The sequence below is a fragment of the Enhydra lutris genome, unplaced genomic scaffold (genome assembly GCF_002288905.1).
Source record: "Enhydra lutris kenyoni isolate GAN:26980312 unplaced genomic scaffold, ASM228890v2 scaffoldscaffold54, whole genome shotgun sequence".
In the NCBI taxonomy this organism is placed as follows: Eukaryota; Metazoa; Chordata; class Mammalia; order Carnivora; family Mustelidae; genus Enhydra; species Enhydra lutris.
In genome coordinates, this window is record NW_019154138.1 from 8226211 (window position 1) to 8249592 (window position 23382).

General features: G+C 45.5%; 1 protein-coding gene across 2 annotated transcripts in view; it reads right to left on the minus strand.

Moving 5' to 3' along the window:
- Positions 1–3261: 3261 nt before the first annotated feature.
- The window catches only part of LOC111157380 (carboxylesterase 5A), a 28726-nt gene continuing 8605 nt past the window's right edge, over positions 3262–23382 (minus strand). Inside the window, exons 6-13 of one of the 2 annotated variants that reach the window (XM_022518742.1) lie at positions 22639–22743; positions 20791–20895; positions 19343–19483; positions 16512–16580; positions 13829–13976; positions 6163–6312; positions 3933–4005; positions 3262–3811 (exon numbers count right to left, since the gene is read on the minus strand). In XM_022518742.1, the coding sequence (XP_022374450.1) occupies positions 3583–3811; positions 3933–4005; positions 6163–6312; positions 13829–13976; positions 16512–16580; positions 19343–19483; positions 20791–20895; positions 22639–22743 (1020 nt within the window). In that variant the 3' untranslated portion in view covers positions 3262–3582. The remainder of the gene's footprint in view (positions 3812–3932; positions 4006–6162; positions 6313–13828; positions 13977–16511; positions 16581–19342; positions 19484–20790; positions 20896–22638; positions 22744–23382) is intronic. The other variant, XM_022518744.1, reaches the window with a different exon arrangement.

Here is a 23382-nt window from a genome sequence, read left to right on the forward strand (position 1 = left end):
AGGTGGGAAGGAAGTATGGAAAAAAGGAAGTTGTTTAATTTACAATAAGAAAGTATATAAGTATTTTCTGTTTTTACAGTGGTGAGAAAACAGAGGTGAGTGGGAAATGCATGCATCTGTGTTGTTGATGAGAAGGAAGTGAAGGGACCCTTTGGGGAAGTGAATTTGTAGAACATAAGAAAAGCAATTTAGGGGCCCCTGGGTGGCTCAGTCAGTTAAGCATCTGCCTTCAGCTCAGGTCATGACTGGGGAGTCCTGGGATCGAGCCCTGCATTGGGCTCTCTACTCAGTAGGGAGCCTGCTTCTCCCTCTCCCTCTATGCATGCGTTCACGCTCTCTCTCTCTCTCTCTCTCAAATAAATAAAGTTTGGGTTTTTTTTAAAGGGCAATTTGAAAAGGGCATGGCCTGTGACTGGGTCCATCTTCTGCAGATCCAGATGGCAGGAATAATTTTACAAAGTAAAAGTACTCATTCCCAAAGCTGCTCATCAAATTCTATCCATAAATGTCCCAGGAGCAGGCTCCTGGCTGGAGATGGGGATACATCCACATCAGACAGATATGAAAAGCTGATTCTCTGAAGATCTTCTAGCAACTTGGAATGCATATATCTCGCTGTGACTACTCAGCACTTCTTAATCAGGGGGAAGCATCTAATGCCTAAAAAGGGAAAACAAATGTTTCCAGGTCCCATCCAAGAAGTTTCTGGTTTGGTTGGACTGGGGAGCAGCTTGGGCAGTGGAATTTTGGAAAAGCCCTCTGGGGTGATTCCTCTACTTACACCTCTGATAGGAAACCCTGAATTAAATGGAAAAAAAAAAAAAAAAGCAGGATGCCAAATAGCATTTATATTTCAGCTTTAGCCCAATACAACATCTGATGGCACATGGACAGGAATAAGGCAAGAGGGCCCTGTATCTAGATGCGTTGGAAATATGTTCCCTCTTGCAAGACACCTACCAAAATTAGAACTGTATTTGAGGATGCCGGCACTGCGTGCAGTATATAAATAAGTGTAATGTCATTTAATATGATAGTATTTTAAAAAATGAGTTGAGTGGTGTTTTCTAGCTGTTAGTTTAGCCAAATATCAGTGTAGAAATTAGCCTTCTGCAGCTGCAGAGGCAACTGAATTTCCAGCTTGCTTGTGTGTGGCTTGGTTCCTCTTCCTAGAGCCAGAAAATGCCCCAAGTACTGTTGATCAGCCCTTCCACAACCACCAAAGCCAGAGACACTCCAACAGATTCGGACCCTACGCTGAGGGAGACAGGGAGCACGGCAGAAAGAGTCCTGATCTGGAAAGACAGAGACTCGAGGTCTGGTTTTGACTTGCTGCTAAATCGCTGAGTGATCTACGGTGAATTCCTTCACATCTCCATAGGTTTCCATAAAATGAGAGGCCAGGGGTCCAAACCTTAACATCTTTGAGGGTCAGGTAATATCAATGAGTGAAATGGACCCAGGCACAAGACAAATTAAATAACTTTGCTTTTAAAGAAAATCCCCCCCCCCGCCCTTACAATCTTAGACCTGAGTCACGAAATCAAATCAAATCCAACAAAACTCTGGAGACAAACCAAATCTTTCCCACAAAGGGGAATAGTGAGGACTGTGAAAAAAGGTAAAGGGGTAGCCACTACTCAGTTCCTACAGGTTGTTCCATCAGGGTCACTGAGAACAGTTGTGCAGGTTGTGTACTGCACAAGAGCACTAGTTCAGAGGAGGTACTATTCACATCACAGATGTAGATCTCTATCAATGATTAGATGATGATTTCCTGGAAGATGCCTGTAGAAGGTTTTGAAGAAAGGATACTTTCTAATTTGTACGAAGGTGATGTATGGGCTATCAGAAGCCCTGGTTACCAGGCTGGAATGCAGCTCCAGTGTTGCCAGATTTCTTCTTCCCCCTTCTCCTCCTCCTCTTCCCCTTTTCCTTCTTTTTCTCTGGAGGGGCTAGAAACATGGCTTCTAAAGTGAAATTCCCCTGATTTCATATTAATTGGAAACTAAATCCAAAACATTTTTGACACCAGTGGGCTAAACAAAACATTTCTGGGGGCCACATTGAGGCTAGGAGTTGGAGATCTCTGACCCAGAAAAACACAACATTACTGACATTTCAGAAACCCTCCTACTCTATGCACTTCACATGTAATCCTGAAGCAATCACAAAGAAAAACTAATTACCCTGGTAAATTACATGGATAGAATAGGGATTATGTAGTTATCATATGAATTAAATTAAATATCAGATTATATTAAATATATTACCATTTTAAATAAATATTATAAATGAATAGATAATTCTATAAACATTAAATTAAATATTAAATTTTAATATGATATAAAAAGCAAAAGTATGGGACGCCTGGGTGGCTCAGTCTGTTAAGTGTCTGCCTTCGATCATGATCTCAGGGTCCTGGGATCAAGCCCAGAATTGGGCTCCTTGCTCAGTGGGGAACCTGCTTGTCCCTCTCCCTCTGCCTGCTTTCTCTGCCTACTTGAGCTCTCTCTCTCTCTCACTATGCTCTCTCTCTCTCTCTCTCTCAATTAAATAAACAAATATATATATATAAACAAATCTATCTATATATAAAAATTCTTTTAAAAAAGTAAAAGTGCCTCCTTCAAATGATGTATTACAATATTCTCCCTACCGATCATCTGGTTAACTTCAATCCATCCTTTCTCCAGAGAGAATCTCCTAAGATATGCATCTCAGTTAGGTCCCCCTGTTGTACTTACATGAAATACCTGACTCTCCCTAAGTGAGATTTTCAGATTTGTCACCAGCTATCACTTGTGTGGATGTTGGCTTACGGTGTGTCTGCTTACCACTGGTGGAGGGCGTGTCTCGCTCAACACTCTAGCCCCAGTGGGGATGTGCCTGGCACACATCAGGTACCTAGTGTAGGTTTATGGAGGGTTGGATCAGTCTATGTCCCATCAGGCAAACATCTTTTCTCCTTGGTGTCCTCCCTGACCTGACTTTGTCACCAGGTGTCTGATTCCTTGGCTCCTGACCTTGGAAGACCTCTGGTTTCAATTGCTGAGAAGGAGGCTCTCTGGCGCCCCACCCCTCCTCCCCCTCATATCTCCTGAGCTGGAGAAAAGACCCAGTTTAAGCCATCGAGGTTCAGGACATCCATGCCTGGCTTGTGGCAGAAACCTGCCTGGAGAGGAGTTGGAGCACTCAGATTTCAGGTAACATATACCTCTGATAGGAAGTGCCCTTCACCTTGGATGCTGGGGGTCGGGGGAGAGTTTTGAGTACAGAATTAAATTCTGCTCCCCGTACATACTTCATGTTCCGTGTTTGTTTCCTCTTAGTAACAAGATCATTATGATGCCAACCGATAGGCCGGCGCTCCTACAGATTTATTGAAGAGATCTGAGATCTGGTAGTGTTCCAAGGCAAGCAGCTTTGTTTGATATCGAAAAGAAGTCCCTAGAGATCATCCCCACGTCCATAAAACATCAGTAAAAGCAGCTGATTTCACAAAGTAGCTAAACACAAAAGTGGAGCTAATGTCGTGGGGGAAACTGCAGAAGAAGGAAAATCAAAATCCCACACAGTTCCTCAGGGAGCAGAGAAGAAGAAAGGTAGGAGCAGAGAAAGGGAGAGTAAGGGGGGAGGAGGACCCGGGAGGGCTGTGGAAGTGGACATGATCAGGGGGAGGGTATCTGACCAAAACTCCGCCTCCTGTTCCTTCAGTTTCTGTCCCACGCTCATGTTCAAGTCCAGCTTCAGGTACTGCTCGCTCTGACTGTAGGCTGGCCACAGAGGCAGGCCTTCCCCGTTAGGGTCCCTGGAAGTGAAGGCAGAGATGGGGATGAGACTTCCATTCTCCAACACCTGACTGTGGGGGAGCCTGGGCGGGAGTGTGTGGAGGTGTAGTGGGGGAACGGTGGGGGGCAGGGCTCACTTACCCTGTCCGCGCAAAGTTGGCCCAGTACCTCATCATCTTCCTGCTCAGCAATTTCTCCTTCTCCGTGGCTCCTTCTGAAGGAGACAATCGCAAAACCCGGCTCTCACACATATTCACCAGAAGGCCAAGGTGACTCAGGTGAGCTGAATATGGCATTCCCATCTCCCTTCCCGCGGGATCCTCTCACCAGCCCACCAATCAATGCACTCCTTTTGCAGCCGCATGTACAGAGGCCCAGAACGGCAGGGGCTGGCCCAAGGAATCATGGTTCTGAATGCTCAAGGAGGCTCAACACCCAGCTTCCCCATCTAGCCAGTGCTCTTCCAGACATTCCTGCGAGGCTGCAAGCTCCATGGGGACAGAGACCACCCCCCCCCACCCCCCCCCCCCCCTGTCTCTTTCCACCACTCCCCGCCTCAGTTAATTATTGCATTTCTTTATTGGAGAAAGTAATATTTGCTCAAAGTACAAAATGCAACACGCAGGAAGGGCATCTAATGACAATAAGGTTCCCTCCCGTCCCTTCCCTCCACACCCCCAGTGCCCAGCCTCAGAGGTAACCATAGCTACCAGCTACTCGAGCGCCCTCCAACGGCAGGCTGGACGTACAAGGGTTTAAGCGGACACCTTCCTACACATTCAGTATGACATGAACACATATTCTGCGTCTTTTTCTTTTTACAAAATCGTATCCAGGAGATAGTTCCACACTGTCGCCTAAAAACCTTCCATTTATTGCCGTTTATTATTCTCTAAATGTATAATGCATGAATATGTATATATGCAATCATATGGGAATATATAATTTATGCACCCAGTACTCTCTTGGTGGATCTTCACAGCGTTTTCAGTCTTTTGCTGGTAAAAGCAATGCAGCAGCACATGCCTATCGTTTTGCCTGTGCGCAAGTATAATTGCACAAAAAAATTCTAGACATTGGATTGCTTGGGGAAAGACTATCTGCATTTTAAATTTAGAAGTTTTGCATTAATATACGAAATTGTCTGTCTCCCCACACCTGCTCAAATACATTATGTAAAATGCATTGCTCGTCCCAACCTTGATAGATGAAAAAGGCTTCCTCAGTCAAGGTTAGTGTGCAATCTTCTTGTTATTGGTGAGGTCACGCGGATTTTGATGCTTAAAAGTCACTCACGTTTCCTTTTCCATAAACTGTCTCTTTGTATCTGTTAGCCACTTTTCCACTGGGCTGTTCTTTTCCCACTGACTTTAGGAGCTCTTTAGATATTAAGGAATTGAAACTTTGATACACATGTGGTTCATTTTCTCCCATTTGGAGAGTCCTGTGCCCGTCCCACAGTATGAGCTCAGTGATGGCTGCTCGTAGTACAGTGACATTTATTAAGCACTCACTGTGTGCTTTGTGAAAATTGTCTCACTGGGTCCTTATCACAACCCAAGAGGCAGCTATGTTATTATCTGTATTATTAGGATGGGCATGAATAAATGATGTAACGAATAAACCGCAGCGCACAAACGTACTTATGCGGAGCACAAGAGGCCAGCATGACCTGGTCAAGGGCCTGGGTCGTGCAATTTCTTTAACGAAATATTTTAGTGATATCTGTTGTGTGTAGTTGCTATAAATTTTTTCGGTGGATAACCTCATCTGATTGGCTTCTTATTTTAGGCTCTGAATAGGTCATAAGTTCAGGAACAGATGAGCAAACTTTGCTAGTAGCAGGGCACAACATCTACATTAGATCACCTGGGTCCAGAGGACATTGGGAATTATGAAAAACATGGGTTGTTGGGTTTTGTTGTTTTGTGGATTTTTTTGTTTTGTTTTTGTTTTTGGGTTTTTTGGTTTTTGTTTTTTTTGCCTTTTAAAGCCCTGGGTGGTAATCTCATCGACAGTTCTGGAAAGGGCAGGGAGGGTAAGATCAGTGGTCAGAGAGAAGAAAGTGGTTCTAATTAAAAATAAAATTAGATCACATGAGTGCCCCCAACGGTCCAGCCCTTTAGGCTTTAGCACAAAGAGAAACACTCATCAAGCAAATGCTGACAACTTCTTTTCATCTCGGTTTCTAAAAATAAGAGTGGGGGCATTTTCCAGGGAATGGCTGGGTCTGTAAACCGTAGATTACATTCCAATGCACCAGTACCAGGGGGCTCTTGCATCACGTCAGGCGGGGGGAGGGCTTCTCCCCAGCTCATCCCAAGCTCAAGTCCGCACGAGAGCAGAAGCCCCCCTGAAGCCTGCTCCTTACCAAACATGACAACGTCGCCTTTGAGGAAGGCACCTCCAAAGACGAAGCGGATTTCATCAGAGTGATCCGCTTTGACGAAAGCCGGCCTTCTGTCCTTTAAGCACTGGGGCCCGTGTTGAAACTCATAGAAGTAGACAGGTGCGCCAGCATCTGCACAGAGGAGGGAGGGGGCCTGTGGCCAGCGCCCAACTCAGTGGAGCAGGGGCTGGCCACGCGTTCCCACCCAGAGGGCCCACCACACCCGTGGGTGGGATGGCTCAGAGACAATGCGGACTTGAATCCTGCTAACTTCCCTCTTCCTTATTAAAGGCTAGCACTTGCTGCCACAGCAGTCCCTACCCCCGTGGTTACAGGAGCTCACTAGCCCTCAGGGCAGACCGATTGGGTAAGAGGTCTTCACTTGGCTATAAACCTTTTCTCCTGAGCAAAGAGCTACCTCCCACGGATCCTGCTTCAATTGTCCCAAGACAAACCAAAGTTATTCCCTGCTTCCAACATTCCTTCTTCTCACTTCCGCTAAAGGTCTTTGCTTTTAATTCCTTCTCACCCCACCTTTCCCTGCATCATCCATGTTTCTCTCCTGGACCACTGCCATCAGCAGAGTCTCTGTTAACACACACACACACGTGCACACACATGTGCACACACACACACAGACACCCACAAACACACATACTCTTGGTCTCAGCTTCCCCTCTAGCTACTGGCTTGTATCTCTAAATCCCTTCTAGCAAGACCCCACAATACTCATTATCTCTGCTCCCTCTCCTCACTCTCTCTCTCTTAATTGAAGTGTCACTTATGGACAATAAAAAGTGCAGATTTTAATTAGATGGTTTGATGAGTTTTTGCAAACGTATACACATTCCTGTAACCACCACGCGAGGGTATACAGAGCATTTCTATCACCCTGGAAAATTCCCTTGTGTGTTTTTGTAGTCACTCTACCAGGAGACAATCAGCGCTTTTATGGATCGAGACCACAGATTAATTTTGCCTGCCCTTGACCCCTGCATAAATGGAGCGACACAATATATGTACTTCTGTGTGTCTGGCTTCTTGTCCTGGGTGCGGTGTTTTTGAGACTCTTCCACGTTATCTCATGTATCAGTCATTGATTCCTTCCAACCACCAAGGATACGCTATTGCTTGAATATACCACAGTGCGTTTACCCACTCGTCTGATGATAAACTTCTGGGTTCTTTCTAGTTTGGTGCTATTATGATTAAAGCTGCTGCGGATGTCCATACACCAGCAAGGACATATGCCTTCATTTCTCTTCAGTGAATGCCTAGGAGTAGAATGGTTGAGTAATAGGGTAGGTATGCACTTAATTTTATAAGAAACGGACAGTTTTCCAGAATGGTTGTACCATATTACGTTCCTTCCAGAAATACATGATACTGCTGAATATTCCACACCCTTGGCAGTACTGGTGGGTGTGGTTTGTGTTTTCAATATTAGCCATTCTAGTAGGTGTCCATGGTTTCCTCATTTGGGGTTTATTTTGCATTTCCCTGATGACTAATTATGTTGAGAACCTTTTCATGAGCCAAAAAAGGCTTTCCTGTATCTTGTTTCGTGAAGTGTCTTTTCAAGCCTTTTATCCATTTGTAATTGGATTATTTGTCCTTTCATTATTGAATTGTAAGAGTTCTCATATGCTGGATATGAATTTTTTGTCAGATAATTATGTTGTGAATATTTTCTTCCAGTCTGTGGCTTGCTTTCTCATTTTCAGAGCAGCACTGGGTTTTTTGTTTGGTTGGTAGTTTTAGGTAAAATACACAGGGACACCTGGGTGGCTCAGAGGGTTAAGCCTCTGCCTTCGGATCAGGTCATGATCTCAGGTCCTGGGGTTGAGCCCCGCATCAGGCTCTCTGCTCAGCAGGGCGCCTGCTTCCCCCTCTCTCTCTGCTTACTTGTGGTCTCTCTCTCTGTGTCTAATAAATAAATAAAATCTTTTTTAAAAATACACATAACATAAAATTCACCACTTGAACCATTTCTAAGTATGGTAAATCAGTAGTTTTTAGTACATTCAGAATGTTGTACAACCATCACCACTATTGAGGCCTAGAACATTTTCAGCTCCCCAAACAGAAACCCCGGATCCATTAAGCAGTCACTCCCTATTTGCCCTGCCCTCCTGTCCTTTGGAAACTGCTTTCTGTCTCCACGGATTTGCCTATTCTGGGCATTTCATATAAATGAAATCACACACGTGGCCTTTTGTGTCTGGCTGCTTTCACTGAGCATAATGTTCTCCTGAACAACCATGTTGTCGCAGGTGTTCTTCTTATGGCCAAATGATAACCCGTCGTGTGTATACCGATCAGCTGATGGATCTTTGGGTTGTTACCACTTTTTGGCCTCTCCAAATAAGGCTGCTATGAACATTCATGTACAATTTTTGCTTGACCATCTGGTATTCAATTATCTTAGGTCTATGCCTAGGAGTGGAGTTGCTGAGTGATATGGTGATTTTATGTTCAATTTTGTGAGGAACAGCCAAACCACTTTCCACATGACATGGACCATTTACCAGTCCCACCAGCAGCTCATGAGAGTTCCAGTTTCTCCACATTCTCAGTAACACTGTTATTTTCTGGTTTTTGTTTGTTGGCTGTTTTTTTTTTTTTTTATTATAGCCACTTTAGTGGGTATGAAGAGGTGTGTCACTGTGGTTTTGACTTGCATTTCCCTGATGGCTAATAATGTTGCTCACTTTTTCATGTGCTTATTAGTCATTTATGTATCTATTTTGGAGAGATGTCCACTCACTCCTTTGCCCACTTTTGAATCGACTTGTTTGGTTTTTTGCTGAGTTATAAGGGTCCTTTTATTTTCCAAATAATAAACACTTATCATGTAAATGATTTGCAAATATTTTCTCCCATTCTGTGGGTTGTCTTTTTACTTTCTTTATATTGCCCTTTGATGCAAATTTTTCATTTTAATGAAGTCCAATTTATCTGGTTTTTTTTCTTTTTTGATGATACTTTTGTTGTTAGATCTAAGAATCTACTGTAATGTTCAACCTCTTTGTGTCTTTGGTTCTAAAATGAGTCTCTTGTAGACAGCACACAGTTGGACTGTTTTTATAATCCACTCATTCTGCAATCTCTGCCTTTTGAGAGAATCCATTTACATTTAGTATAATTACCGACTATGAAAGACTTACTTCTGCCATTTTACTATTTGTCCCCCATATGCCTTATATTCTTCTTCACTTCTTCCATCACCGTAATATTTTCCAGGGTACCACTTTGATCCCCTTGTTTCTTTTACCATACATACATATTTTTAGTTATTTTCTAGGTGGTTGCCCTGGGGATTACAATTAACTTCCTAATTTATAATAATCTATTTCAAACTAATACCAACTTCATTTCAATAGTAAACAAAAACTTTCCCCTTTATAGCTCTGTGTCTTTATATTGTTATTGTCACAAATGGCATCTTGATGCATTGCATGTGAAAACATAGATTTATAATTATTATTTTCTACAGTTGTTTTTAAATGATGTAGGAAAACAAAGAGACATTAGAGAATCAAAAATAAATCAATACTGACTTCTATAAGTAAACATAAGTAATGCGAGTACCATGAGAAGTGTTTTCTTTCTTCTTATGGATTTGAGATACTGTCTAGTGTCCTCTTGTTTCAGCCTTAAGGACTCCCTTTAGCATCTGTCGGGCAGGTTTACTAGTGACAAACTCTCAATTTTTGTTTATCTGGAAATGTCTTGATTATCCCTTCATTTCTGAAGATAGTTTTGATAGACATGGAAATCTGGTTGGCAGGCCTTTTTTTTTTTTTCCCCCTGCACTTTGAGTATGTTATTCTGTTGTCTCTGGCTTCTGTGGTTTCTGTGAAGAAATCAGCTGTTAATGTTATTGAAGCTACTTTGTACATGATTAGTCTATTCACTTTAACTGCTTTCAGAAATTTCTCTGTTTTTGGTGTTTGATTGATTATAATATGTCTCTACATGGATCTCTTTGAGTTTTTCCTACTTGCGATTCAATGAAATTCATGGACATGAATATTTACATCTTTCATCAAATTTGAGACATTTTGATCATTATTTCTTTAAATATTATTTTTTACCTATTTTCTCTTCTCTTCTGGAAGTCCTATCATGCATTTGTTGGGATATTTTATGGTGACCCACAGGTCTCTTGGGCTCTGTCCATTTTCCTTCACTCCTTTATCTTTCTGATCCTCACACTGAGTAATCTCTATGGATTTATGTTCAAGTTCTCTGTTTCTTTCTTCTCCATGCTCAAATCTGCCACTGTGTCCCTCTAGTGAATTCTCCATTCCAGTTGCTGTATATTGCAATGCCAGAATGTCTATCTGGTCCTTTTTATAATTTTATAAATTCTTTCTTTATTGCTCCTCTATGTGGTGAAACATTATTTTCATGGTTTCCTTTAATTTTTTATATGTGGTTTCCTTTATAGCTATTTGAGTATATTTAATAGTTGGTTTAAAGTAGTTAGAAAATCCAATGTCTGGGGTTCTTCAGGGACAGTTTCTATTCATTTCTTTTTTCCCTGTCTGTGGGCCATACTTTCCCATCTCTTTGCATGGTTGTTGAACAGTGGAGATTTTGAATATTATAATGTGGCAACTCTGAACATCAGATTCTACCCCTTTGCCACAGTTTACTGTTACTGCTTTTTGTAGTTGCTGTTGTTTGTTTGTTGAGAAATGTTTCTGTACTAATTTTGATTATTCTTCATCATGTATGGCCACCAAACTCTTTTTTCTCTTGTTATCTTCATGGTCAACTAATAATTTTATGGGTCAGCTGAGATTTTCATAAGTGCCTAAAACAGACAAAATCTCCCAATCTTTGAAGACGGGCATTATGTGTGTGTCAGAGCACACCCTCAACACTCAGCCAGACAGTCTACAACTCTTATTTAGCTTCCACTTTCTGTATGAGCAGAGCCTTCAGGTCAGCCCGATATAACAGCTTAGGGCCATCTCAGGTCTTTTCTAAGCATGTTCCCCACTCTAGACAAACACGAAGCCTTCTAAATTCCCAGGGCTATGAGGGAGCTTCTCAAGCCTTTATTCCCAGAACATTCTATTGCCCAGCTTTTCCTCCTAAGTATTGTCTATTATTTTTTTTAAAGATTTTATTTATTTATTTGACAGAGATCACAAGTAGGCAGAGAGGTAGGCAGAGAAAGAGAGGGGGAAGCAGGCTCCCTGCTGAGCAGAGAGCCCGATGCGGGGCTCGATCCCAGGACTCTGGGATCATGACCTGAGCCGAAGGCAGAGGCTTAGCCCTCTGAGCCACCCAGGTGCCCCTAAGTATTGTCTATTATTTATTGCAACTGTTATCCCTTGCATCTGGGGGCAGCAGCAAATACATTTATTTATTTTCTTTTTTCAGAGAGAGCATGCACACATGTGCACATGTGAGTGTGGGTGGGGAGGGACAGAAGGAGAGGGAGAGAGAATCTTAAGCAGGCTTCATGCCTAGTGCAAAACCTGACACAGGGCTTGATCTCACCCCCCAGAGATCATAACCTGAGCTGAAATCAAGAGTTGGACGTTTAACCAACTGAGCCACCCAGGCGCCCCAGCAAATGCATTTACCTTTAAATGTTGATGGAAAATACCCTCCGGGTAGGTGCCTAATGTCTGAGAGAGTTCTGGGTTAGGCGAATGAAAGTAAACCCTTTGAGCTTAGTTGTTTAGGGAGCCACCAGATAGATCAAAGCAAAAAAAAAAAAAAAAACCAACAACAACACCACAATTCTTTGAGTGTGAGGTCCTTTTTTCTCCTTCCAGTACTAGAAACCTATTCTATAAATGTGGGCTGCTGTCTTTAAGGTCACTGCCTAGCTGGTATCAAGAAATGGGGCAGAGTAGGTTGAAATGCCACACTCTCTCACTGAGACCCAAGGATCTATATCTTAATTAAATGTTCATTTGCTTGTGATAAACCCTTGATTTGTTTCCAGGTTCCGATCAAATTGATTCTGACAGTACTTACCAGTTTATTCACTGCTTTTGGGATGGAACAGATTTTTGGAATTCCCTCCTCCACCATTTTTGCTAACATTGTTAACAGTGTTTTTTGATGAGCAAAAAAATATGTATTAATTTTGCTGCAGTACAATTTTAGATTTTACATTTGGATCTACAACTCGATTCACATTGATTTTTGTATATAGTGCGAGGTAACGGGTTGAGGTTCACTTTTTCTACATAAATATCCAGTTATTCCAGCTCTGTTTGTTGAATGGAATTTCCTTTTCCCACTAAATTATCTCAGCACCTCTGTCAAAAATTGGCTAATTATATTCCGGACTCTCTACTCTAGCCTTCAGTCAATACCAGACTTTCTTAATTCCTACATCTCGAAAATTATACTTGAAATCAGATGACTTGTAAGCCCTCTAACTTTGTCATTCTTTTTCAACATTGTTTCGGCTATCCTTGCATTTCCATGTAAAGTTTTAAAATCAATTCATTCCTTTTTTTCAAAACCACTGCTGAGATTTTGAGATTACAATTATTTTCTGAAGATCAGCTTGCTTTTTTCTCATGAATCCATTTTAACCAGACTTTTACATACATAATCTCATCACAATAGTTCCCATCAAGGTCACCAGTGACTCCTGTGTTCCCAAATTCAAGAGTCAATTCTTGGTCCTCATTCTCTTGTCTCCTCCGTAGACCTTATGATACAGAATCCCAGAGCTCCCTGCAACTGCTATCCCCTGCCCCGGTTTATCTTACTTATATTACCACCTAACACATATACATTCTATCTTTACTTCTTTGTTATCAGTCTCCCCAGCTAGAATCTGAGTTTCATGGAGGCAGGGTCTTTGTTTGGTTCACTGCTGTATCTCTAGGGCCAAGGATACTCTTAGGCACATGGTAGGTTCTGGATTAAAAAAACAAAAACAAACAAACAAACAAAAAACTGGATGGGGCACCTGGGTGGCTCAGTGGGTTAAAGCCTCTGCCTTCAGCTCAGGTCATGATCTCAGGGTCCTGGGATCAAGCCCCACATCGGGCTCTCTGCTCAGCAGGGAGTCTGCTTCCCCACCCCACCCCCCTCTGCCTGCCTCTCTGCCTACTTGTGATCTCTGTCTGTCAAATAAATAAATTTTTTTTAAAAAGAAAAAAAAACTTGAAAAAAAAACGTGGAAAGAGGAGGAAAAGGGGAATGGAAGAAAAAGAGAGAGAGGGAGAAAGGAGGAGAGAGAGAAGGAATTAGGGCGGGGAGGAAGGGAGACAAGGTTTGTATCCCCACAAATAATACTCTTGTTCTGATTGCTCCACTACTCCTTAGAGCTAAAATGCTTGGAAGACACCTAAATAGAAAGGAGTCTGGGAAATGAGTCCTCCCAAGTCATGGGAGATGAGAATTTTCTGCACAGTCCTGAAGGAGAAGGAGTAGAAACAACAGAACTGGCCAACATCCCTGAACCCTGAAAGGCATGGGAATTGCAAAAGTCAGTGTGCAAGGTTACATCCCACGCATTCTTGGGAACTCCCTCTCACTGAGGGAAAAAAAGGGTAGAGCAGGTGGCCAGTTATCAATCCACAAGACTCTTGGCAGTCACTGGCCTTACTGGACTGTGACCCTGCTGTACGGTAGGGGGTGTGGGTACTCAGAGACTCACCTCTGTGATATCGAGCTGTGACCAGCCCAGGGACCACAAAGAACACATCTCCAAGCAAGTCCAGAAAACTATCTCGTATCTCAGCCGGGGAGTGCTTGTTGGAGAAGTACTGATCAGCCACAAGGTATAAATACTGGTTGGGGATACGCTGTAAAAAAATCATGGTCACAGGAGACTCAGGTCAACAATAGCAAACACGATGAGCATTTGCTTGGGTGGAGATGGTTCTGGGGTCTTTATGTGCAATGTCTCATCTAATCCACATAGTGACCCTATGGTGCAAATATCAAAATTAGCCCCATTCACAGATGAAGGAACTGAGGCTTTGAGAGAGTAAGTGGTTGTCCAAACTGGTGCAACCATGATTCTTCCGCAAGTCTATATATGCAGCCGGAATGCATGCTCCTAATTACAGTACGCACGCCTCCCTGAGATGTTTCAGAAACACCCATCCCTGGCAACCAAGGGCGGGACTCTTCTGAGCGTACGCCTTTGCGGCTATTACTGGGACCCTGCTTCTGGAAACAGTGCTGCCTCCAGTCCATTGCTCTTAGATTTGAACTAGTCTTTGTTTGGAGTTCCCTCATCCATAAAAAATGGGTTGTTTGGAAAATTACATGAGATCTGAAGAAAGAAAGGTGCTGGCTGGCACAGAGCCTATCTTCAGTTCCATCAGTCCGCCCTGAGACCCACTGCTAAATCCCTGAACAGGACCTTCTGTACTTTCCTGACTCAGCACGGGTTGCCTCCCAGGCTTCCATCTCTCAACTCGCCCCAAGCAAAAATGTCAGCTGTTGCAAAGTAAACTTCATGAGGATGCAGGGTCTGCCACACTGGTGAGGTTCTTGGGGATCTGGGGATCTGGGAAATGCTGGCACAAGTCATGGCACCTCGACCATCACCCTCTCACCCACCACATGACAACAGGCACAGCCAGGCAGAAGTTTCTTTGGAATTTGGGGACAGTATAGAGCACACTGGGGAGCACTGCTCAGACCCACTCAGCGGGTCCTCTGAAGGCTGCGTGTTTTTAATCAGGCCCAAAGCAACTCCAGGCTCTGGTGCAAGTGATGCCCCTGACTTGGACCATATGACCAGCAGACCCCTATGAGCTCAAGGTGTCCAGGGTGGGTACAGTGCTCTGTGGAACCTTTGGAGAGCCCCAGCGGGACAGTCACCATGCAGACCCCTGGGATTCTAGAGCAAGGCTCTGTTTTCTGCATCAGAGAATAACTTAAACCTTTGAAAAGTATTTCTTGCTCTGCCACCTAGGAGACACTGCACACCCTTCCCGTCCTCCTGCACCTTCCCACAAAGCCTACTTCCCACTCCTGGGACCTGCCTCAAGATCCCTCCTCCTCTTGAAGTAGCCTCTGCTTGAATTTTCCTCTTTTCTAAGGCCAAGATCAATGAGGCCATCCTCCATGAGGTCATCTCCAATGATCCTGAAAGGTCCCGCTATCTGACTTGCATTGTAAGTATCTCTCAAACCTTAGTCCCGATTCTCATCACTGGAGAGCCAAGACTCATCAAACATCCCCTCTGAGCCTTGAGGCTTGAGATATCCCCTGCCTCCAATCTGGCTCACTCTGTGTCCAGAAGGATCTTTCCAAAATGGGAATCAATCACGTCACTCTTCTGTTCCCAGCCCCCGGGATGAGCTTCACATTCCTTTCAGAGCATATAGAAGCTGGAAGCTTCCTTCTCGAGTGGCAGCCAACCCCAGCAGCTGACCTCACCACACTCCTCTGCTCCTAACTGCCACGCTGGGTCCTCTGGCTCCCCAGCCCATTGCTCTAGGAGCCGGACAAACCTAACTCATTCCTCAAAGCCCTTCTCCCCAAGAGAGCTACCTGCTCCCTCCTGCGGGCACCAGAGGGCCTTGGACATTCCTCTGCTCTGGTTTGTTAAGACACTGTACCGAAGTGCCTCCTCCTTCCATCCACCCGTGGTCTGCAGATCCTGCAAGCATAAAGGGAGAGCCTGCTTCTCACTGCTCTCAGGGCATGGGGAAGCTCTGGGGCATGTGGGCTCTCAGCAAACATCCATTCCATGAATAGGTGGCGGAAAGGAACCTGGCACAGAGTTCATGCTGGAGAAATGTTTAAGGCAAGAAGAAGGGAAGAAGAGAAAGGAATCCATGCCTACCTCTAGCGGTTGGCTAAGACCTACTACTGCTATGTCTGTGCAGGAGTCGTGAGTAGGTGACTGAGCAATGGTCCTTGGTCTGGCTGGAACCTAAGACGGTGACCGGCTGGTGTCTAGTGAACACGGGTCCCTAGTCCCGGGTGTGTTTCGGAATTTAGAACTTTTCGGATTGTATCTAGATAATTCAGTACCGAGGCTGCATATGATGTCACATGCTCTGGAGGGGGGCATCCCCGCCCCTACAGGACCATCTCCGCAGAGAAGCACGTGAATAGGGGGACAAATGATGTGAATGGGAACGATAAGGACCAGCGGCCACCTCCCGGCTGAGGCAGACGTGGCTGCCCTGTGGGCTGGTTTTCAGAGCTCCTTGGATTTGGAGACTGAATAAGGGACTGTGGAACTCTGCTTAGCAAAGATTCACTGAATGAGTGAATGGGGAACGTCTATAGCCCCAGCCCCTTGTCCCGAGTGTGGCCCAAGGAGGCTTGTTAAACAGATGACTCTGAAAACTCAGTTGTCCAAGCTCACTTACCAGGACTGTGTGCAGCAAGTGCAGGGCGAGAGACTTGTTGGAGCCCCCGAGGATCTCGGGAAATTCCTTCTGTGGAGAGAAGTAGGGCGTCCTCCATGAGCACCTCAGGTCACCTGAAGGGAAAGCGTTTTCTCTGAGAGCCAAAGTGTCTGCCCACTAGAAGAGAGGCTGGGGCAAGCAGGAACCTGTTCAGTCCCCATGGGGCGACATGTAGGAGAACCTCCACAGGTTGGTGAAGCAATGATGTTTCTTCCCACGTGTGCTAAAATGCAGCCATTCCCTGCCACACCTGTGGTCTTATGGGGCCTGCGCGGCTGCTCTGTGAAAAGACAATGTTGTAAGCTCACATGCCCCCCACCACCAAATTCCCACGTTGAAGCCCTAACCCCCACTACCTCAGAATGTGACCGTGTGGAGATAGGGTTTGTCGGGAAGTGATTAAATGAGAGGGAGGACGTTAGCAGGGCCCTCACCCAATCTGACTGGTGGCCTTATGCGAAGAGCAAATTCTGACACACAAGAGAGACACCGGGGATGTGAGCACACAGAGGGAAGACCATACTGGGACACAGGCAGAAGGCCGCCATGAGCAAGCCAGGGAGGTATTTCCCAGAAGAAACTGGACCTGCCGACACCTTGATCTTGCATTTCCAGCCTCCAGAACTGTGAGAAACTAGGTTTCTGTTGTTTAAACCATCCGGTCTGTGGTATTTTGTTCTGGCGGCCCTGGCAAACTGGTATAGGCTATAGCTTCACGCTGGCATCAAGTCTGAAGAGAGGCCAGAAAATCTCGAAGCTAGTGACTTACTGTTCTCTTTCTCGAGACCTTTGCAGTCAGGGCCTCTGAGAAGCCAGCAGTTCGCCGACAGCCGGCAAGGCTGCAAGGGTGGGAGTTAAGATCCCAGGCTCTGCATGGGGCCTAGTACAAGCTGTGGGTAATTATTTGCTAACTGACGCCTCCCTGGCCAGTACTACAGCTTAAACACATGAGAGGGTACAAGTACTCTCCACGTGTCAAATGAATTTCCCTTTGACATTTTCTGCTGAAAATCTTGGGATAATAAATCGCCAGGGTAAATATTTAAACGTCTCTGTCTCCTGGCATCTGTGGGAACCCCCAGAGTCATTCAATTTATCCACAAGTATATTTCAACTACTAAGAACCTCTCTATATGTTCAGAAGCTGAGATCTGTTTTTGGAGGACTACCCACGGTCACCAGCGGCCAGCAGGGGACATAACTGGAAGGTCACATGAAATAACAGCCCCGCCCCAGGCTCCTGAGCTACGCAGACCTGAGCACCACATCCCATGGTGCCACTTGAATAATTCCAATATCTAACATTTACTGAGCACTTGCTATATGCCAGGCTATTTGACGGGTACATGTGAAGCAGGTAGTAAGATCAGCCCTATTTCACAGGTTAAAGGAATAAAGGTTCAGAGAGGTTGGGCAGTTCACTTGAGGTCACAGAGCAGGTTAACAGAGAACTCAACATTTAATGGCAGAGCCTAAGTGCATGAAAAAAACTATACACCACTGTCTCCTCCCCAGCTGGGAGACTGGGAAGGAACTTCGCCCTTTCTGAGGCTAAGTTTCTTTAACCGAAAAACAGGACTAATAGTGCTTCACATTGATTCACAAGCTGTTGCGCCAATGGCATAAACTTGGCACGTGGAAGGCACTCAAAACTGGTCGCAGTGGTTACAGTGGTGGTGGCTGTCATCAAGAGCACCTGCCTTCTTTCTGGTGCAGACCCAGAAGCACTGAAGAGCCCTCCTTAAGCCACATTCACAACATGAGGAGAAAGATCCCCACTGCCACTTACCCGAAATCATTGCTCTATAGGTCAAATTCATCATGGCAGAACATGCCTTTGACAGCCCAGGGAACTCAGGGTTCTGGTTCTAAACAGCACCAACTAGGCTTGAACCTTGGCAAACCTCTGCATTTCATTATCTCCTCTCCCTCAGCTTAAAAGGAGGGGTTGGTCTCTATAACTGAGTTATGGTGATATTATGAATTTGAACATTCCTCCCCTTCTGAGGACAGATGAAAAGTTTATTTCAAATCAGGAAGGGCTTCTTACATGTCAGGGTCAAGGAATCACGGCTCCTTCTCAGCATTCAGCCTGAGCACAAACGAGCCCTCCCAGAGAAGCCTTTCCTCTCTACCAGTTCTCCTCCCTAAAGACCTTCTCCTACCAGCTTATGTCCTTTGTAGCACCTGTCCCTTCCCGAAACCAGCTATTCAGCCTTGCATTCCACCTGCTCTCCCCAGTCAGATGGTAGCTTGCGGAAAGCCGGAGCCGGAGGACTTGTTTACTACCGAATGCTTCGTTCTTCCAAGAGTGCAGAGCAGGTAGCAAACGTTCCGTGCATGCTTGTTGAATGACTAGAGGGATTCCATAGTTTTGCAACTTGGACAAGCCTCGGGAGCCCTCTTGGAAGTTAAAATGCCAGAACCAAGGCCGGACGTGAAAATGGAAAGGCCTGAGATTTTCCAAACCTGCGTGAATTTCATCTTCAAAGCAGTCACCATGTAAATTTGAAACAATCATTTATAATGTTTTGAAGAAAGCCTCCTCCCTTACTTCTTTATAGAGTTGCTTCTTTCTCCCTAAGCCTTCTATGAGGAGCAGAGCAGACACCGGCTATGGCTGCCCCGAGTCCTCAGTTACCCTCTGCCAGTGAGGGGGAGGGGCATCTCTGTGTCCTTGGCCGCTGGGCTCCCTCACAGTGCTTGGCGTCACGGACAGGAGCGCTCAGTGTGGAAGCACGCAGCGGCCTCACTGCTGAGGGAGTGATAGGGAGGACAGCTGGGATTCTTACCTTGGGCAGCAGGAAGCCACACTCGTGGTTATTGACTCCGATGACAGAAGGAATTGGATTAAATGTTTTTTCAGTCAGTAGGTCTAGAGGCTCATCAGGAAAAAAAAAACCATCAACCACTCGAGTGAAAGACTTGGTTTTCTGGAATAAGGGAGAAGAGAAAAATCAGCATCTGTTTCTGTTCATAAAACCCGCTGTCCCCAAATCCCTAGTCCAGCAGAGCCAACCCACTCCAGCAGTGGTCAAACTGCATTACGAAAGCAAAACTAAGCCACCTTTGGCCCATCCCGAGGCCTGAGTGCTGCCTGGCCAGCCCTGCTACTTACTTGGGCAAAGGGGTCAGCTTCCTGCCTTGGATTCCTCATCTGCTAAATAAGGGTAATAATTAGTATCTACCTAAAGAACACCAGAGCCTACAACAGTTGATCTCAAAGTATGGGTCCTGGACAGCAGCAGCAGAAGCATATCACCTGGGAACTTATTAGAACAAATTCTCAGGCCCCAACCCAGGCCTATTGCATATGAAACTCTGGGGATGCATTCCAGCCAACTTGTTTTGACAAGCCTCCAGGTGATTTTGATGCATGCTCAAGTTTGCGAATCACTGGCCAAATGCCATGTACAGAGTGGTTGACTGGGGGTGGGCAAGGGGTGAGGGGGTAGGTGGGCAGAGGAGTGGTGGGGGTCGGTGTGTCTTTGCCTTTCATCTGGCTGGATATTTCTTGGGTCTCAGGAAGTAACACCTGGCTCTGTCCATGGTGTTTTGGGGTCTCTGTTTGGGAGTAGGGGTGGAAGGGAGTACACAAAAGACCTTTTACACAATATCAGGTCAAGGTCAAACAGCTCCCACACTCCAGCACAGCTCACAGCAGACCCTTCATCCATGCTAAATAACTACCCAACAAATGTTGGAATCTGAAAGATAATGATCTTGCTCTTCCAAGGACCATCAGAAGCTCTCAAGATTGGAAGGGACATAAAAGCTCATTTGGTCCGATGAATCACCCAGTGACCGAAATTTGTCAGCTGTCATCTAGCTTCTGCTTGCATCCCTACAGAGGTGGGAATCTCACTACCTTTTCTAGGAGCTGGCCTTTCGCAGACCACTGAGTTTTTAGAAAATTCATGGTTCTATCAAGCCAAAATGGCTTCCTAACAGAACTCCTGCTCTTGGCATTGAGTTAACTTCTGGCAGCATGTGGAACAGGTGTGGTCCCTCTTCTCAGAGACTTAGAGACAACCTTCATATTTTCCTGGCTTTTCTCCAGGCTGAACAGCATCCCTGGCCCACAGGTTCCTTCATTACCTATCAGGGTTCTGGATATTCCACCTTATGTTTCTACACCATTACTATAAATCCCAGCCTCCATCTTCCCAAAGTCCCAAATCAAAGTAAGTAAGAGAGTGGTGGGATTTGTGTGCCCCCAGAGCCTCCTGTCCCTCCCCACCTTGTTGATGTCCAGCAGCTCCGTGGGGGATTTTGCCCTCAGGCAGTGCAGCAAGGCCACCGAGTCCATCGCGTTGGAGCCACAGATGCGTGCGACCACCTGCAACTATTTCCAGAGAAGGACTGGGTCAGAGCACAGCCCTGGAAGTCGCCAAGAACATGACAATTGAAAAGAGTCCTTGATCCAACCTCTGGCAGGTCCTTCATATATGAAGCCCACCCACCCCCCACTCCACCCCCATGAACGTGTAACAGAATGTGCACACTGAAGTCAGGCTGGCCCTGGACCTCTTTACACTCCTACCTGACCCTCTTGGCCATCTTTAGCGACCGCTGGAGCTGGGGGAGGGGGTGTGGCACTCCATAGCTACGCAGGACAGAGTCAAGCTTCCTGGTCACGGGGACACCAGTGTTATGACGTCAGTTCCACTGGCACGAGGCCCCCCGCCCCCTGAGCCCAGAAGCCCAACTCAGGAGCCCCAAGAGTGAGGGGCAGCTTTGCAAGCATGACTTATCTGCCCTGAGACATGACTCCGGCTCAGTCTCAGCCCGTCAGCTCTGCTCAGCCTTACCCCTAGCGCAGCCTGGAAAACCCCCAACATCTTTTTGTGTCTCTCACCAATTCCACTCATCCCCACTTCCTCTGAGATGTCCTTTCATGAACTCCTTCCTCTGCTAATTTCCCATCACCTCCAGGATTCCCACCTTTTCTTCCTAGCCTTTTCCTAAACACTGTCTTGCCCAGTCATTGAACTTTTGTTGGGCGCTTATCCCTTGAAAGTGGTGGTCCCTCAGTGTCTGGGAGTCACAAAGGCTTTGAGAAGCCAATGAAAGCTACAAACCCTCTCCCTGGGAAAATGCACAAACCTACAAAACCTGCCTACAACTGAAGGAGCTCAAGGACCACCACCCAGACTTTTCCTTGTCATAAAAACATGATGGTCTTCTCAAGTCAGTGTGGCGTGTCTCCATTTATAAACCCACAGGTCCTACCATAGAGCTGGGGAGACAAGGGACACTCAGTAGACGTGTGCCGAATGAAAAAGGATGTGTACAAACCAAAAGCTGATGTATCGTGTTCCCCAAATCAGTATGTCCTGTGTATTGGGAGCACGTTCACAATACTCTATCTCTAGGCCTCTGCTCCTGGCGTATACTGTTATTTTCTCTAAGGTGTTTAAGCAGATGTACCACTAAAAAACGCACAGTCCCCAGGAGATGGCTCCACAACCCTGTGCTAATATTCATTGACTGAATCAGCTCAGTTGTTAACTCATTCATTCGGCAAACATCGATAGTCACCTACTAGACTGGGACATGAAAGATATAACCCTGGCCTCCAGGTCCTTACTGCCTGGTAGAGCACTAAAGTAAGAGGACAGATGACAGAAGCCTTGGGCATATGCCTCATTGTCCCCTCACAAGCTCATGCCAGGCAACATGCTTCATTCACAGTGTTCTTTCCCACTGAACTGGAAACAGCCTCAGGCTCTTAACATAGTCCTCTAGGTGGAATGGAGCAGTTACAGGAGATGAGTTGCATACAACACAGGGGATTGAGTACTATATCCCAGACAAAGAACAACGAATAAGATGTAAGAACTATCACCTACACACTCATGTACATGCACGCATGCACACACACACATTTGTGCACACCAGCCGTGTTGCACTGGAGATCTACTTCCTGAACCAGGCCTTCCACGGAGCAGTAACGTTCACTTTGACCAGCACTGGATTCTCTGACCATGGTCAGTAAGGATGGCCAAGCACACGGTCTGTCAACACCTGCCCAAGTTCTCCCGTGACCAAGCAGAGGAAGCTAAAGAGGTGTTAACAAGGTACCTACATCTTCATTCCTCTCATCGTCGGGGGCCCTCAGGAAAGGGATGATGGCCACCCCACTCTCCATGATGGCTCTGTGGAATAAGCCATTGGCCATGGGGGACAGAACCTGGAAAGAGAGCACAGGAGACCAGGACAAGTTATGCAGGGGACCCCCCCATCCTTCACATACACCACCCATCCTTCTTTAAACAAGAAAGACTTCCCAGGAAGTCCCTTTAAAAGCTCTACACATACGGCGGGTGTGGGGGGGGCGGAGACCTGGTTTGGGAATTCAAGGACGAGTCACAAAGGTTCGGGCAAGTTATTTAATGTCTCTGAGCCCCAGACTCCTCAGGAGCTTTGAAGTCAAACATTTGGGTGTGAATCCTAACTCCCTCACTTCCCGGCTAGAGAACCTCAGGCAAGTTGCCTTCTATATTTCTGAGTATCAGTTTACTCCCTATAAAACTGGGAGTTTTGTAAAAGTTGTTTTACAACTTTTTTACATAACTGGGAGTTTTGTAAAAGTTGTTTTACAACTTTTTTACATAACTGGGAGTTATGTAAAAGTTGGTTTACTCTAATTCACCTTATCAAGTTATCTTTTTTTTTTTAAAGATTTTTTTTTAATTTATTTATTTGATAGACAGAGATCACAAGCAGGCAGAGAGGGAGGAGGAAGCAGGCTTCCTGCTAAGCAGAGAGCCCGATGCGGGGCTCGATCCCAGGACCCTGGGATCATGACCTGAGCCGAAGGAAGAGGCTT